At 54.5% G+C, this 15,653-nt stretch overlaps 1 protein-coding gene across 1 annotated transcript; it reads right to left on the bottom strand.

The window, feature by feature from the left end:
* Positions 1–644: 644 nt before the first annotated feature.
* Positions 645–12,805, bottom strand: GDF7 (growth differentiation factor 7). Its single transcript, XM_039569891.1, has 2 exons — positions 12,478–12,805; positions 645–9,994 (listed from the first exon to the last, which is right to left on the bottom strand). The coding sequence occupies exons 1-2, from the start codon at positions 12,803–12,805 to the stop codon at positions 9,072–9,074; spliced, it is 1,251 nt and encodes a 416-aa protein (XP_039425825.1). The 3' UTR covers positions 645–9,071.
* Between the last annotated feature and the right edge of the window lie 2,848 nt (positions 12,806–15,653).

Below are 15,653 nucleotides of genomic sequence, written 5' to 3'. Positions count from 1 at the left end.
TCCACATTTCTTCTGAGTCTTGAAAGCCGAATTTGCTCTGCTATGTCTAAACCACATACCTGATTGCCTTGAGGACTTCCTCCATGCCTCCAAATGTGCCTTACTTCACACCTGCATGTTCACAGTACTGTGTGCTTAGGGAGATAGCAGAGAGAATCATAATCCTTATTACCTTCACTCTGCCTTCGAGGCACGTGGGTGATGTCCATTGCAGGAGCACATGCTAAAGCACCTCACTCTCCATCTCCAGTCTGTCCTTGGACACTTCCAGGGATGGGGCACCCACAGCTTCTCTGGGCAACCTGTGCCAGAGCCTCACCACCCTGACAGGAAAGTATTTCCTCTTAATATCCAATCTAGATCTCTCCTCTTTTAGTTTAAAACCGTTCCCCCTTGTTCTATCACTATCTGCCTGTGTAAAAAGTCACTCTTCCTCTTTTTCATAAGCCCCCCTTTAAGCACTGAAGGCCATACTGAGGTCTCCATGGAGCCTTCTGTTGTCCAGGCTGATGGAGTCAAAGGAGAGAATCCTGTTTGGCTGGCTGGAGCTGGGTAGCTACTCATCACAGCAGGTGAACACTAGTCAGAAACACAGAGAAGAAAAGTATGTGCATTTTGATGATAAATCCATCACAAACACTCACTGTTGTGTGAATTTATTTATTGGAAAATACCTGTGGCTGCCCTGGAAGGCAGTTTAAAATGAATGGGTATTTCATTTTTGGTTTAACACCTTAGGTAGCCCAGGGAATAAAGGTGGTTTACAAAAGCTGCTCTGACATCTGGTTTCAGGACACAGGCACAAGTCATCAAAAGAAAATCTTGCAGAGGTCTATTTATCAATAAAATATTTAATAAACTTATCTGTACAAAATATTAAAAAGGTTATTGAAGAGTATACAAGAATATTTATTTAACAAATATATACTGCTATATAATATATTCAAGAAAATATAGATTGCTGTTTACAGTTCATTTACAATCCCATATGTACAATCTATTTAAACTTTAGATACATACAAACAATGCATTTACACCATCACGTACAGAGCTATCTTCTTTAGAGATATTTCACACACCCAGACCTGAAAAAGCTGAACAAATACATGGATAGTTCAGAGGCACACACAGGGATATGAGTATTGCTTCAAAAATTGTAGCTACTACAGATACAGTTATTGGAAACGTTCTCATTTTCTGACATTTTCCTTTCTAATCAAAGAAAAGAACATATAAATAAAACCATGACTGACCAGCAGAGAGGCTCATTTTGTCAAGGGAACTCCGGGAAGTGTTGAGGCTCCGGAAACAGCGCGCAGTGATGGGATACGAAGGGACTAAGCAAACCGGATCAACATTGCTCCCTGCTTCATCCGAGACAGGGAGCACCAGGAGCAGAGCGGGTCTGTGCTGCACAGACAGGTGTCCATTTCCTTTGAGCAGCATCTCCACCAGCTTTTCCAGTGGGAACTGCAGAGCAAGACAGGACTCGTGACTCCAGGTGGGCACAGCCCGAGTCCTCCGGCTGTGAGAGCTCCATTTGCAAAGGCACTGCACAAATGTGGCTTCAGCTGAAGCATGTGGGAGCTCTGGACATTGAGCACCTCAGGAACTCAGACCCTTCTTTAAAAGGTTAATCACTCACAGCAGGTGGGATGAGTGTAAGCAGGATGATCACCCCCTCCCTGGGCAAAGAGAGGATGAGCTGCTCCTACAAAATGCCCCATCCCCAGCTGATCACTTCCTACACACCCACTTAACTCTGGCACCTTCAAGGACCAAAGCCTGGCCCCTCTCTGTGTGACCATCCCTTTTCCTGGGCCCTCCATGTGTGACCGTCCCTTCTCCTGGCCTGTGGGTGCTATTTCACACTGCTGCTGCTGGCTGAGCTCCTGTGAGCCCCTTGGTGCTCAGCAGTTCCTGACACACAGCTCCCTGGGACGACCAGCTTGGGAGCAAAGCAGCCCTAAATTTTGCCTCCTGTTTATTCCCTACTGTTCTCCTTCCCTGTCTTCACCAAGGCAGGATGGAGGATATAAATGAAACACCACAGAGAAGGCTACCATCTCCCCAAAAATTGGGACCAAGGCAAATGCCACAGCTCCCAGGGAGGCCAGGCTTGGCCCAGCCTCTGGGTCTCATTCCTCCAATGACGGACACCAGGGTGGCACCAGCACAAGTTGACACTGTGGCAAAGAGAAGGGGAGGGGATACCCAAACACCCCCACCTTCCATCAGAAACACTCCCACCTTCCATCAGAGAATCACTTGAGTGTGTGACCCATCGTGAGCAGGTCCCCTCCTCCCACCAGCTTCAATCCTGCCAGACCTGTCCCCTCAACGTCCCCTGCCCAAAGGCACAGACTGCACCACGTCCTCCTGCTGCTGAGGCTCAGCCATCCCTTCCTCACCCTCCTTCCCCCACCAAACACCACAGCCAAGTCTCCACACTCCCCATCCTGAAAATCCAAAGCATGAGCACAAGTATCAAAGCAGAAAAATGAGCTCGCAAAATGTTCAACTGAACAATTAAGTGGTGATGACAGAAAAATGGAGAGTAAAACCTGCTGAAAAACCATTGAAAACGTGTGGAGTTCTGGTTTCATCCATGGAATGGATGGGAATGGATCAAGCTTTGGTTTAAGATTTTTCAGTACCAGCTCTGTGAAAATGCTGCACAGCCCAAGCTTCCTACCCTAGCCCATCCATTCAGCAAGAGTCAAACCCACTGCATCCGTCAGCCTGCCAGTGCTCCTTCCCACCACCACATACATCAGGCTCCTCTCCAACATGGAAAATCCAGGGGTTGTTTGGGTACTGCTGCCAGTAAAAGGGAAAAGCAGCCATAGGGCTATTTGTGTCTCAAGGTGCAAAGATGCAAAACATCCTTTAAGATGTAGGGTGGGCTCCTTGGTCAGTGGGTTACACCAGCATGAATTCCAAATTTTTGTCATTTTCTGAAGGCCCAGATCACTGGCTGATAAGACATAAGTGATTTCCAGAGACATCTTTGCACTTCTATGTACCTCACAACATGTACTGGGAGCAAAGAGCTTTAAAGGACTGAATGCAGCTGGTTTTACCTTGGAAGACATAACCCAGCTATGACAAAATGGAAGGTGTCACACACACCAGCCTGGTGGAACATCTCACTCTTTTACCAGCCATTAATTGGTAGATAGGAAAGACAGAAAAACTCTGCCCCTACCACACAAAGTCACAGGCTCCTGTGACACACCCAACCCACAGAACGGGTACTCCCCAACTCCTTTCCTCATTGTGTTTTCATGGAGGACACTCCCACAGTGGGGACACCACTACACTCTACTCCTGCCACCCAGCATCTCCATTCTGGCCCCACCATAAGTGATCCCTGATGCCAAGGGAGCTTCTCTGAGGCCAGTGGAACACACATGATCTGCTGGTCATGAGGACTTAAGAAAAGAATCACACTGCTCTCAAAGACCTTGCTTTTTCCCACACAGGTTTTCCCATCCACTCACCTCCACAGAGCATGATGGGAAGAGAGAAAAACTCACACCACAACTCCAGCTGCACCCAGGACAGGGGACACAGCAAGTGATTTGATGGAACTGCCCAGCCAGGGTCCAAGTGATAGCCCTTTGTTCTGATCGTCTTTCAAACACAGTGGCTCACAACCCCGTTTCAGGTGACAGCCTCTGTGCAGTACCCAGGCTCTTGTTGCCATTGCCCCATGGAGTTTTTTTCTCCCTGGCACAAGGCCCTGCTGCCCCAGCACAGACAAAAGAGAAGGCACTTGGATTTCACAACTCGCTCCATGCTCAGCAGGAAACCGTGACATTTCCCAACACTTTTCATCCAACACAAGTATGAGCTGGGCTGGTATTTATGATGTATCTGCCACATTAAATGAGTCCTGTGGGTTTTGATGTAACTGTAAATGCTGCTATTGATACAATCATGACAAGAAGCTCACCACAAAACTCCTGTTCAGCCACGGCATCCCATCAGCATCCAAGATGCTCTGCTCCGTTTGCCCAGCTGAAGCCCCTGGAACCTGCATTCCCAGAGGGTCCTAAGTGATGCCCCAGCCTCCCTTGTCTCTTCCCTGCCAACAGCAGGGTGAGTGTATATATCTGCTGTTCCCTGGGGGCCAGCACAGGTGACTGTCCCTAAATCCCTCTTTCAGGTGTGTGGGATAAGAGCTTAAAACTGTAAAAGGAGCTGCTTGCTTTGCAAGGGGAGTGTGAGGGATAAATCACTGCAGCGCTGCCCGGCGAGAGCTGCACAGCCAAGCACTGAGTTGAAACCCACAGGGTGCAAACGCACACAGGAGTCACTGGCCCTCAAACCTGAGCAGAAGGCTCAAGGCTTGGGGTTTGCTTTTAATCAGAATTGGTGCCTTTGCAGCCTTTTCCTTATGGATATGCCAACCATCAGTCAACAGGCAAAGAGGATGTGGCTCCATCTGCCAGTGCTGATCAGAAGTGAGGCCACTGGGAGCAATGCAGCTGTGCCAGGATGAAGCTACATCAGCCCTTTTCCACATGAACCCTTCTCTCTACCAGAGAGATTTCCCTCCTATCACTGGATTTGAAGTATGATGTAAAAAAAGAAAAAAAAGGGGGGAGGGGGCCACACATGGTTAGACAAGCCCCCTATTTTAAGAGAATTAAAAAGCAATTATTGCTTAAAAAAAAAAAAAATCTGTGACTCTTAGGAAATATTTCTAGGCCAGAAGCACCCCTGGACACCAGGGTTAAACAGGGCATAAAGTCATTTTGCTTCTGACTGTTCCTGCAGGTACTGGCTCGGGTGCCAGCTCAAGGAGCCCCCAGACAAGGCACACACACCAGTCCCTGTCACAACTGGGCAGGCTTCCCCAAATCCCAGCCCCAGTGCTTCCAAGTCAAATGGGATCATTTTGCAAGTTTCCCTACTCCTGAGCAATTACATTCCCATGTCAGAGAGGAGGGAGCCAGTTAAGCAGGGATACATAGTTCGTTTAAAATGCTTAATATTTCTAGTTTCACTGTAATTATATCCTGCAGATAAAAATGGTGCTTAAGGTCAAACAAATCCTCCAGGAGAATATGCACTGCATGGAAACTGTTTGGGTTTTTTTTTAACTGGAAAGGTTGTATAAATACTGCAGATTGAGAACCTATAATTATCCATTAAAATCACTCTGAGTCTGCTGAATTAATATTTGTCCATGTTCAGCCTCTAGTCTCTTATTTATAAAGTTTACATGTGCCCAAAAATCAGCTCAGGCAAGAGGCAAATGATCAGAAATACATTTTTTCTGTACCCTTCCTTTGGCATTAGAGGGTGATGCTCTGCGGAGGAGCAGCTCCAGGGATGGGGGCTGGGCTGGGCTACCACCATCCTGCAGCCAGTGCCCCACCAACCCTTCTGCAAAGGCAGGACTCACTGCTCCATGCCCTCTACAGACACATCCCTGTGTTGTCCCCGAGCAGTGCAGGGCTGCAACAACTCAGCTGAAGGAAGCTCCCTGCCCCAGAAAGGCTTTCACACCCACCACTTCCACATAGAATCATGTAATCATTAAGGCTGGAAAAGATCGAGTCCTGGCATCAACCCTGCACCACCACCATGTTCACCGTTAAACTATCTCCTCAAGGGCCATATCCACACGGTTTTTGAACACTTCCAGGGATGGTGACTCCACCGCTTCCCTGGGCACAGCTTTACAACTCTTTCTGTGACTTTTCTTCCCCCGATATTTAATCTAAACCTCTACACATTTGCAGCAGCTCTGATGGTTGTTGCCTAAGTCTAATCCCACTGTTTGGGTGCAATCTCCAAATCTGCCCGGGGATGGAGAGGCAGCCCTTGCAGTTGTCATGCAGGGATTCATAAAGGGAGCAGTGGTGGCCTTTGCTCTGGAAATACTCCTCTGGGAGCAATGAGCAATGTGACAGCCAAGCCCTGCAGCTGATACACTCGCCCAGGGGGAGCAGCACAGTTACTCACCAAAGCCCCAGCTCCACTCTCCTCCAGCCTTGCCCTGCTCATACACATCCCTCTGGAGCAGCCCCAGGCAGGGAGCTGCCTCCCCTGACTCCTTAGAGGAGCAGAAAGAGGCTTCCACTCCATCCTTTGCCCTCCTGTTGTCCTCCAGAGGTTGTTTTCCCAGGAAAGGAACAGGTGGCACCTGGCACAGGCCCCAGCACCGCTGGGCTCCCCTCAGGGGGACGAAGTTTGCTCCCCCACCAAACACCCCTGTTCAGGTTCCCTGCAGCCACGTGAGCCAGGTCTGGCTCCCACATGGGTGAAACCACGGACAGCATCGCTGCCAGCAGCAGCCTCTGCATCTCCCCAAATCCTTCCCTCTCGTTATTATAATGATCCAGGCTACAGAACTGCAGAAACTGAGCCACTGCTTTTGTCCCCAGGACTAGCAAAGCCATCGCGAGGTTCAGGATATGAACCCCAGCAATGGGCACTGCCCCAGAACCGGGGTGAAGCATTGCAAGACCCAACCTGTCACCCTGCTCTCCATCAACCACCTCCGGACCTGAGGAGGGTGACATCTGTCTGTTCCCTGCAACTGTGGCTGAACAAAAGCCACAAGAACTGGGAGTCACACACACCGGAGTCATGTCCCCTTGGACACAGTCCCACAGGAGCAGATCTCAGGATACCTTTTTGGTGGAGGCTCACAGAGCCACCAGCCAGCAGGGGCTGCCAGGAGCCTATATATATCTTGCCTGGATTTGAACTGCCCGTGAACCTTCACCACAAATATTTGGAGGAAGGGGAGGGGGTAAAAGAAACAAAAACATTTTAAAAAATTGTCTCAGCAGTGAGAAAAACTATCAAACAACCAAAGGCAATTGAAAAATTAGGTACTTCCAAAGCTTGATAACTTTATAACTGATGTGGAATCCAGCAGCTTGAGCACTGCTGTGCCAACCTCCTTCCTCAACCAGCTGTGCTAAAGCCAAGGGGCAGAGGAAATCCACAAATCCTCATGCTGACTCCTCCTCACCCACTCAGGAACCTTGGCCTCCCCAAATGCTGACAGGGAGAAAACCCATGGCATGGACCTCAACCTTCCTCTCCCCTCTCAACCTCCATCTCTGAGCATCTCCCTGGGGACAGGTACATCGTTAGCATATATTTACATTTGTGCTGAGGCTGGGAGATAGGTTTTCCTTTTGGATACATGGATGTAAAGCCAGAGGAGCTCTGCAGGTGTCAAGGGGGTACATGAGACTTAAGGGCAACACACTCGCTCCTCTGAGCTGCCACCAGCCACAGCCTGAGGAAGCAGAGCAGGCTCTGTGGGCGAGGATGGAGGGAGGTTGGGAGTGTTATCTCAGTGGATCTGTCCCTGTTATCAACAGGCACGGTTTACTTCCCACGGATGCACTTGGGGGGAAGGTGCTGTTGGAGCTCACCAAGGCTTTTCTGACCATTGAAATCATTTGGATCTCAGTAGAGCTCTTCGAGGTGACGCCCTCTCTGCCCTGGCCAGGCTCAGCCCTCCCAGCAGAACACCCCTGCCATGGAGGATAACTGGATTAATGTAGGAAAAATCCCATGTTTTCCAGCAGGGATTTATCTCCTCCAAAAGCAAACTACCATCACCAATAAGCACTGATGTTTACACACCAACACCCTGCCCACAAGAAAAAAACAAACCATCAAACACAAAATCTGTGCAAATACATCTCTGGTCTAAGCCAACCCACCCATGAAGCCAAAGTTTGGTACCAAAAGCCACTGAGGTGCAGCAGAAATGCTTCCCAGCATCCAAAGCACACCCTGGCATGGATGAAGGGCTTCTCTGGTTTAAAGGTGTAATTTATACTCAGCTCCTGAGTTAGTAAAACCCTGCAGCCCTTTCAGCACATGTCAAAGCACCCTGCTTCATGTAGCAGGCCCTGAGGGTAGCACTCAGCCCTCTGCATGGGAAAGGTCTGTTCCTGGAGGATCCAGCTCCCTTAATGGAGCAGGGAGCAGCCAGCACTCCAGGGAGGGATGCAGTTCCCTGGGAAATCGATGCCAAAGGAAGATAGGGTGGAGCCTAGTGCTTTTATAGAGATTATTTGGAAAGAGAAGAACCCGAGCAAAATGGCTCTTCCCTAGGGAACTTGGGACCTTTGTTTCTCTCCAGACATGCTCAGGATGGCTGTGTGACTTGTGGGCCTGATGCCGGGTTCCCAGTATGTCTTGGAAATGGAGTTTTGTGCAGGAAAGGGAGGGGACCCACCAACTGGTACCTCCTGAAGGACGTAGACAACAGGGCCAGTGCCACGTGGAGTGGAGGCATCTCCAGCTAACCCCTCCTGGGGCCACTCCCATCTTTTTGAGAGCACAAGCTCTGCTTCAGACCTGACTCTTTTAGCATCCAGTTCTCCTTCTTTCCTGTCTCTGCCAGCAGGCTCACAAACCTCTCCCCACTGCAAACAGGCCTGGACCAAGTGATTACAGCCCACTCCAGCCACGAGTTCTCCACTCGCTGCCTTCCCCCAGGGATCCCTTATTTTTCCACCAGGAAACTCAGGGCAGAGATTTGAAGGCAGCCAGGAAAACTCCTTTAACTCAAAGGAAAGAGCATTCCTACCTCACCTCCATCCCACCGCCACAGCCAGAGGGCGATGCTGACCTGATCCCTCTGCCGCAGACACCACTCAACCTCCCCAGGTCGTCACTCCCAATGAGAAAATTTTGGCTAGACGTTTTCCAAAACCTTTGGGAAAGATGTTGTCAGCGCCACTTTGGCAAACCGAGTGTATCAGGCAAAACTCAGAGGCTGAGGAGACATTCCCTTGGGGCTCTGCCAGGCTGTGTGTCCCCCCTTTCCGGAGGGAAACAGGCAAGGCACAGAGATAGTGGCAGCCTCACAGTCTCAGAGGGGCCCACTCTTGGGGTCATGGCCAGGGTGGCCCAAGGAAGACAGGGAACACCTGCTCTGAGCTCGGCTTTTGGAAAGGCACACACCAAAATGTGTATGTGTGTATATATATATTTTATATATATATATTTATATTTCTATATATAAAATGGGCAGGGCTGCTGAGCAAGGCCAGGAGGGGTAGGGAGAGCTGCAGAAATTGCTACCTGCAGCCACATGTCTCCACGACCATGTCCTCGTACTGTTTGTAAACCACATTGTTCCCGGAGTCTATATAGAGGATGCTGATGGGGCTGAGCTTGGAGGGCACGCAGCAGCTCGGGGGGGTGGACTCCGGGTCCATGGAGTTCATCAGGGTCTGGATAATGGCGTGGTTGGTGGGCTCCAGGTGGGAGCGCAGGGGGAAGTCGCAGACCCCCTCGCAGTGATACGCCTCGTAATCCAGGGGGGCGATTATCCAGTCATCCCAGCCCAGCTCCTTGAAGTTCACGTGCAGGGGCTTCCTGCTGCAGCGGGTCTTCGCCTTCTTCCCATGGCCTCTGCCCCCAGACCGGGCGGCAATGGTGGTCCTCCTCTTCCTCCTCTTGGCATACACCTCCTGGCTGGGATCAGGGGGCTCCAGGAAGGGGGGGCTGCCCAGGGCCTTGATCTTATCCCGGATCTCCTTGAAGAGGTTCTCCTTCCTCTCGGTGCGGGAGAAGGCCACGAGCAGGGCTCGCTCATGGGGCTGTGGCCGGGGTTTGCCGAAGCCCAGCTGCCGGGGGGGCAGGAGCTGCCCCGACTGATCCAAGACAATCCTCAGCAGGAAGCACAGCAGTTTTCCCGAGAGCGATCTCTGCCTCTGATCTCGCAAGGCCTCCCAGACATCAAACACCTCCCATCTGGAGGAGCCCGTGTCCAAAATGTCTGCAGCCCTGGAGTCCAGCAGCCGGGGCTCCTCGCCATCCTGGCTGGGGCAGGTGGCAAGGAGGAGGTGGTGGAAGGTGCCTTCGGGGGACAGGGCCAAGCTCCGGTTTTCAGGGAGGGAGCGCAGAATCCGCAGCTCTGCGCCCGTCACCTCCTCTGCCTCAGGCAGGCTGGAGATGTCAAAGAGGTATCGCTGCTCAAAGGCAGATGGGGAGGCATCTGGAAGAGATAACACAGAAGAAAAAGAAAGGAAAAAAAATTAAAATATCAGCAAGCCAAAGCAAAGCTCTCATTATGGTGAAGTGCAAGGGATGCAGAGCTAATGGGAGAGATCTCACTGTGCAGCACAGCTCCCTGAGCATCCCAGCGGGACACAGTCTTCGTGTCCTGCATCCATGAGCATCACTCTGGCTGGGAGCACCAAAAACAAATGAGGAGGAGAAGGTACAGAGGGAGGGAGGAATCAATTCAAACAAGTGGCTTCTCATCAGCACTCTTTCCCCACATCCTGAGGAGGCTTCTCTGCCTCCTCCCAGGTATTCCAGTGACCCCAGATGCACTGCTATGCTGTTTTGGCACAGAAGCCACACCTGAACCTGTGCAGCACATTACCATCCCCAATCAGCAGGTTGTCACTGATTTTCTCTGCCCCAAGTGTCACACACATACACATGCTGTTAAAAATCCCATTTCCCCCTTGCAGATAGGCACAGGCACACAGGTCTGATAGAGGTACCCCCAGAGGATGAAAGTGAGCCCAGCCTCAGTTTGTCTCTATTTTTGGTGGATCTGAAGACCTGACACAGACTTGTGCAGTTTCTGACACTGAATAAATATAGTCAATGTGAATTAAAAAAAAAAAAAACCACTGAAGGCGGTGGAGCTGGGAAGAAGAGATGAATTCAGTTCTGGGAGGGTCGTTTTTTGTTTTCTCCCTCGTTAACGAGAAACCTGGCCTGGGGCTGCTGCAAACATCTCTGCTGTGCCCGGAGCACCCCGACTCGCTGCCGGCAGAGCCCTACTCGACACCCCCGCCCGGCACCCTCCACCCCCCGCGGCAGCGCCGCTGGGTGCAGCCTGCACCGCCCGCCGGGGGGGAAACTGTTTTCTCCCCGTCATTTGCTGCTGCTGCTGCTATTATTATCATTAATAGTAGTATAATTATTCATTATAGCTATTATAATTTCTATTTGAAAAGCAGATCTAAAATTCCTGTGAGGAGCAGATAAGAGCAGATAAGGAGATCCCTTTGAAGAGTTCATCTGGTTTCGTTTTGTGCTGAAACTTCCCAGGACCTGTGCGCAGTTTTCGCCCAGCTCTCCCAAGCCGAGCACTGCCCACCCTCCCACCGGAGCATCCTCCCCCCGGTCCCGCCTCGCTCCCTCGACGTTTTCCCCTTCAGCTTCCAGTAAACCCCCTCCCGCAAAGGCTGCCGGCAGGATACGGCCCCTTCTGGGTGTGGGAATGGGGTTTGGGGATGGCGCTTGGGGGACTCTCCCACCCCGGGGCAGCCGGCGACGAGGGGCGGCTGGTGCTGCTTTTGAGTTTGCGTTTTCATTTTATTCGATCGGGAATGTATTATTTTTTCCCCCAGCCGAGCGAACTCAGCCGGCAGGGAGCGAAGTACATATACACATGTATTTGTTGGAAGTATACCGTTAGGTGCCTATATGCATTTGATTATCATTATTAGATCCGCAGATATGAAGAGGGCAAAAGAGGACGAAGAGGGAGAAGGGGACCGCAATGCCGAGCTCAGCCGGCGGCGTTAGCGGGAGCCGCTCCGGAGCGCCGCGGCCGCCGGCGGCCGAGCCACCCCCGGGGCACCGCGGCTGCGCTCCCTCCCCGGCCCGGCCCATCGCGGTGCCCCGAGGAGTTTTTCGGGCTGCAAAGGCTCTGGCGGGACGGGGATGCCGTGCGGAGAAGCTGCTCTTAAACTGCGCCGCAGCCCCCGGCCCCGCATCAGGCGGCGGGAGGTCCCGAGAGCCGCCCGCACCGCCGCCCGCCTCGTCCTGGCTGGCTGCACCTCGCACCCCGTCCCGAACCGCACGCCCAGCACCAAGCGTCATCCTTGATTGATCCCGACTGCCTGTGCAACCCCATCATCACCCCCGACCCCCGCTCAGCACCACGCTCATGTCCGTCGGCAAGTAGTGCCAGGCACAAACCGTTTGCTGTCCCCATCGTCACCCTCCTAAACATATGCTCACGCACAACCCCACTCCCAGCCCTGTACTCGCCCGCACTCCTAGGCTCATATTCGCGCACGGCTTCATTCCCGTTAAAAACCGGGATGCGCAGCCCCTATCCCGTGAAGCTCCATCCACTGCAACCACCCCGTGCGGAAACCAACGCACAGCCCCATTCCCCAACCAACGCACAGCCCTATCCCAGGCACGGCCCCGTGCTCGGACCAACGTGTGAACATCCTCTCCGCGTGCCACCACGTCCCCAAACTCACGCTCAAAGTGATGCACAACCCCGTGTGTCCATCCCCACATCCACATAGGAGCACGATCCCCACATCCATGCACAATTCCATCCCCAAGCCCCATCCTCGTCCCGAAGCCCATTCCCAAGCCCAAGCACCGACTTCTCTCCCGCCGACGGCGGGGTCCCGGCGGGGCGGCCGGTCCGCGCTCCCCTGCCCGGCCGCGGGCGCTGCGCTGAGCGGCGCGGGGGGACGCGCTTCCCGCACTCACCGCTGCGCGCCCGCTCCGCGAAGCCCGTCACGGTGTCGGCGCGGCGGCCGGGGGCGCGGCGGGCGGCCAGGCGCTGGTACAGGGCCACCATGTAGTGATGCGGCACCACCGTGCCGTTGCGGAGAGCCCCGTCCCTCCGCGGCGGGGAGGAGAAGGGGGAGGCGGCGGCGGCGGAGGAGGAGGAGGCGGAGGAAGGCGCGGCTGCCGAGGGTCGCTGGGGAGCGGCCGCTGACGGGCCGCGCACGGCGGCGGCCTCCAGCCCGCGGCGGAGGCGGCAGGCGCCCAGCAGGCAGAGGCAGAGGGCGGCGGCGGCGGCGGGGAGGCGCATGGCGGCGGCCCGGGGCTCGGCGCGGAGCTGCTGCCGCCGCCGCTCCCCGCCCGCTTTTGAAACATCGTCTTCGCCCGCCGCCGCCGCCGCCGCCGCCGCCGCCGCCGCGGCCGCCCGCGCCCGGGGGCGCCCCCTGCCGGCCGCTCGCCCCACCCCGCCCGAGCGCCGCCCGCGCCCCGCGCCCGCCCCGGCAGGTGAGAGACCCCCGGATGCCCCCCGGAGCCCGCTCCGCCTGTCCCGGCAGGTGAGAGACCCCCGGATGCCCCCCGGAGCCCGCTCCGCCCGCCCCGGCAGGTGAGAGACCCCCGGATGCCCCCCGGAGCCCGCTCCGCCTGTCCCGGCAGGTGAGAGACCCCCGGATGCCCCCCGGAGCCCGCTCCGCCTGTCCCGGCAGGTGAGAGACCCCCGGATGCTCCCCGGAGCCCGCTCCGCCTGTCCCGGCAGGTGAGAGACCCCCGGATGCCCCCCGGAGCCCGCTCCGCCTGTCCCGGCAGGTGACAGACCCCCCCAGATACCCCTCGGGCTCCGCCTCGCCCGCCCCGGCAGGTGACAGACCCCGGGCCCCCCCTCGGACCCCGCCCCGGCTTTCCCGGCAAGAGAGAGAACCTTCCAGGCTCCGGCCCCCCACCCGGTGGGGACAACCCACACCCCTCATTTGGCGGGGAGAACTGCGTCCCACAGCCCCGTGCCACGGCGTCACCCCAGCCTAACTGTGGGGTGGGACGGAGTTGTGTCCGACTTTGGAAGGCTGCCCCAGTTCGGGATGGCGAGAAGTTGGGGGGGCACCGCCACCTCTGTGTGCAGGGGTCGTTTTTCGGAGCGGGGAGCCCCCCACCGATGACTGGACCGAGAAACTTCACCCCTTATTGGAGGGTGTCACCCACCACCCCGTAGTGGGGCGGGGGTCCCGGTCCCACACTGGAGATGAGGCAGCCCCGGCTCTATTTCGAAAGGAGGAACCACGTTTCGGGCAGACCGCTTTCCCCCGACACTGGCCCGCGGGGGTGATGCTGCCGGCGGGGCCGGGCCGGGAGCGGCCGGGGGAGCCGGAGCGACCCGCTGTGGGGCGGCCCCGGGGCCCCGGGCTCTCCTGCACCGCTCCAAGATGCCCCGGGCTGCCCCGAGCCTCCATCGGCCCCGGTAATTCCGCCTCGGAAGTCCGACACCGGAGCAAAACAAAGCCCCGGCCGGGCTGCGGGCTGATGTTTTCCCTCGCACGGAGGGTTTCCTTGGTAAAATTCAGATGTTTCCTTGGGTGTCGATTAAAATAACAAAGTGGGGTATTTACTAGGATGTTATTTCAAGTCTCTTAAGTCCCTGGTTATGTCTGTTGCGATTTCTCCGCAAATACAAAAACAAGCGCTGCGATGATTTATTTGAAGGAATGTAGGTGTTTCGCCAAAACAAACACGGATTTTTTTCCCTTCTCCCCCCCGAAACAATTGCTTCTCACGAGCATTTGTCACTGCAGCCTCTTGGATTTCTTTCTGCTGTAATTTTACAGGTGTTTTGTCACAGTATCGCGAGCGGGTTTCTAATGCCAACCAGCGGCTTTGCTCGGTATGTACACACACACTGTGCGGAGACACAGACGCTGCTCCCAGGACACCATCCCAAGAAATCCCTGTCCCATGCAGTGCTGGATGGCCAGGCCTGAAGCCATTTGCACACCTTGCACAGCACTTGCAGAGTTAGCACAGCCTTTGCACAGGGCTTGCACAGCCTGTACATGGAGTGTACATGGCTTGCATGGCATTTGCACACCCAGCGTGTTCACACAGGGCCTTGCACACACCAGCCCCCCAGCAGTCAGTGACCCCCGGGAGCCCTAACCCAGCTGGGGCAGGAGGCAGAGGAAGGGCCAGCAAGAGGAAGGCTTCACTAACTGTTATTCTTTTGTCAGTCCCTTATTCAATACAACCTGATGCTCTTCAGAGAGTAAAGGTCATTTTTAAAAACTGTCTGACAAGGCCTTCCAGCCCCTGAGGCCTCACTCCCCCCTGGCCAGGGTGCTGAGACTCCACTCGGGAGCCCCCACAATACCAGAACATGGCAGTAGGGCTGAGTGCTCAGGGCATCTCTTCCCAAAGATGGGAAGGCTGAAAAGTACTGTCCAGTCCTGTTCCACTCAACCCCACCTCGAAGAGCAGCCCCAGGCTGCTGATGCTCCTGATGCTCCCGCTGCAGTGCATGGCAGCACTCCCTTCCAATGCTGCCCAAGGAAGGGATCAAAAGGGTCAGCAAAAGGGTGGAAAGATGATGGGATGGGAAGGACTGTCAAATCGGCAGACAAGTGTATCCATAAACCTCTGGTCTTCTTGCAATGTTTTCTGGAGCATCCTGCCTGGAATCATTTCACACAGTCAGTTTTATGGGAAACAGTGCAAGGTAAAAAAATGGTGAGTGTAGGCCTAGCCTCGAGCCCCCAAGACTGTACATCCTCCTGCAGGTTGGGGTGCATGTACCTGCCACACATGTGGAACCCCAAGCTTCACCCTGGGACTGGAACTGTCACTGCATTTTTCATGTGTATCTTTCAAAAATTAAAGTTACATTGATACAACAGACAGCTGTGCCTCCTGTTTATCCTTTCCTCACCACTTCTTTTGCCCACAGACCAGTCCTCTTCTCAGCCCCCAGTGTGGCACCGGCACCAAATCCCTGCCTGGTGCAAGCTGGCTGAGCTGAACAATGGGTTTGCACCACACCATCCTTGTCCCTGTGCACAGCTGTCCCCATGACAGAGCATTGTGCTGCTGGGTGACAAGAGCCAGATCGCTGTCCTCACAGTCTGTATGGAGACCCAGACACAGGCACACACATACCCACACAACCCCAGTGACATGGA

This window comes from Corvus cornix, chromosome 3, assembly GCF_000738735.6.
Source record: "Corvus cornix cornix isolate S_Up_H32 chromosome 3, ASM73873v5, whole genome shotgun sequence".
NCBI lineage: Eukaryota > Metazoa > Chordata > Aves > Passeriformes > Corvidae > Corvus > Corvus cornix.
This window is presented reverse-complemented; position numbering and strand designations above follow the sequence as displayed.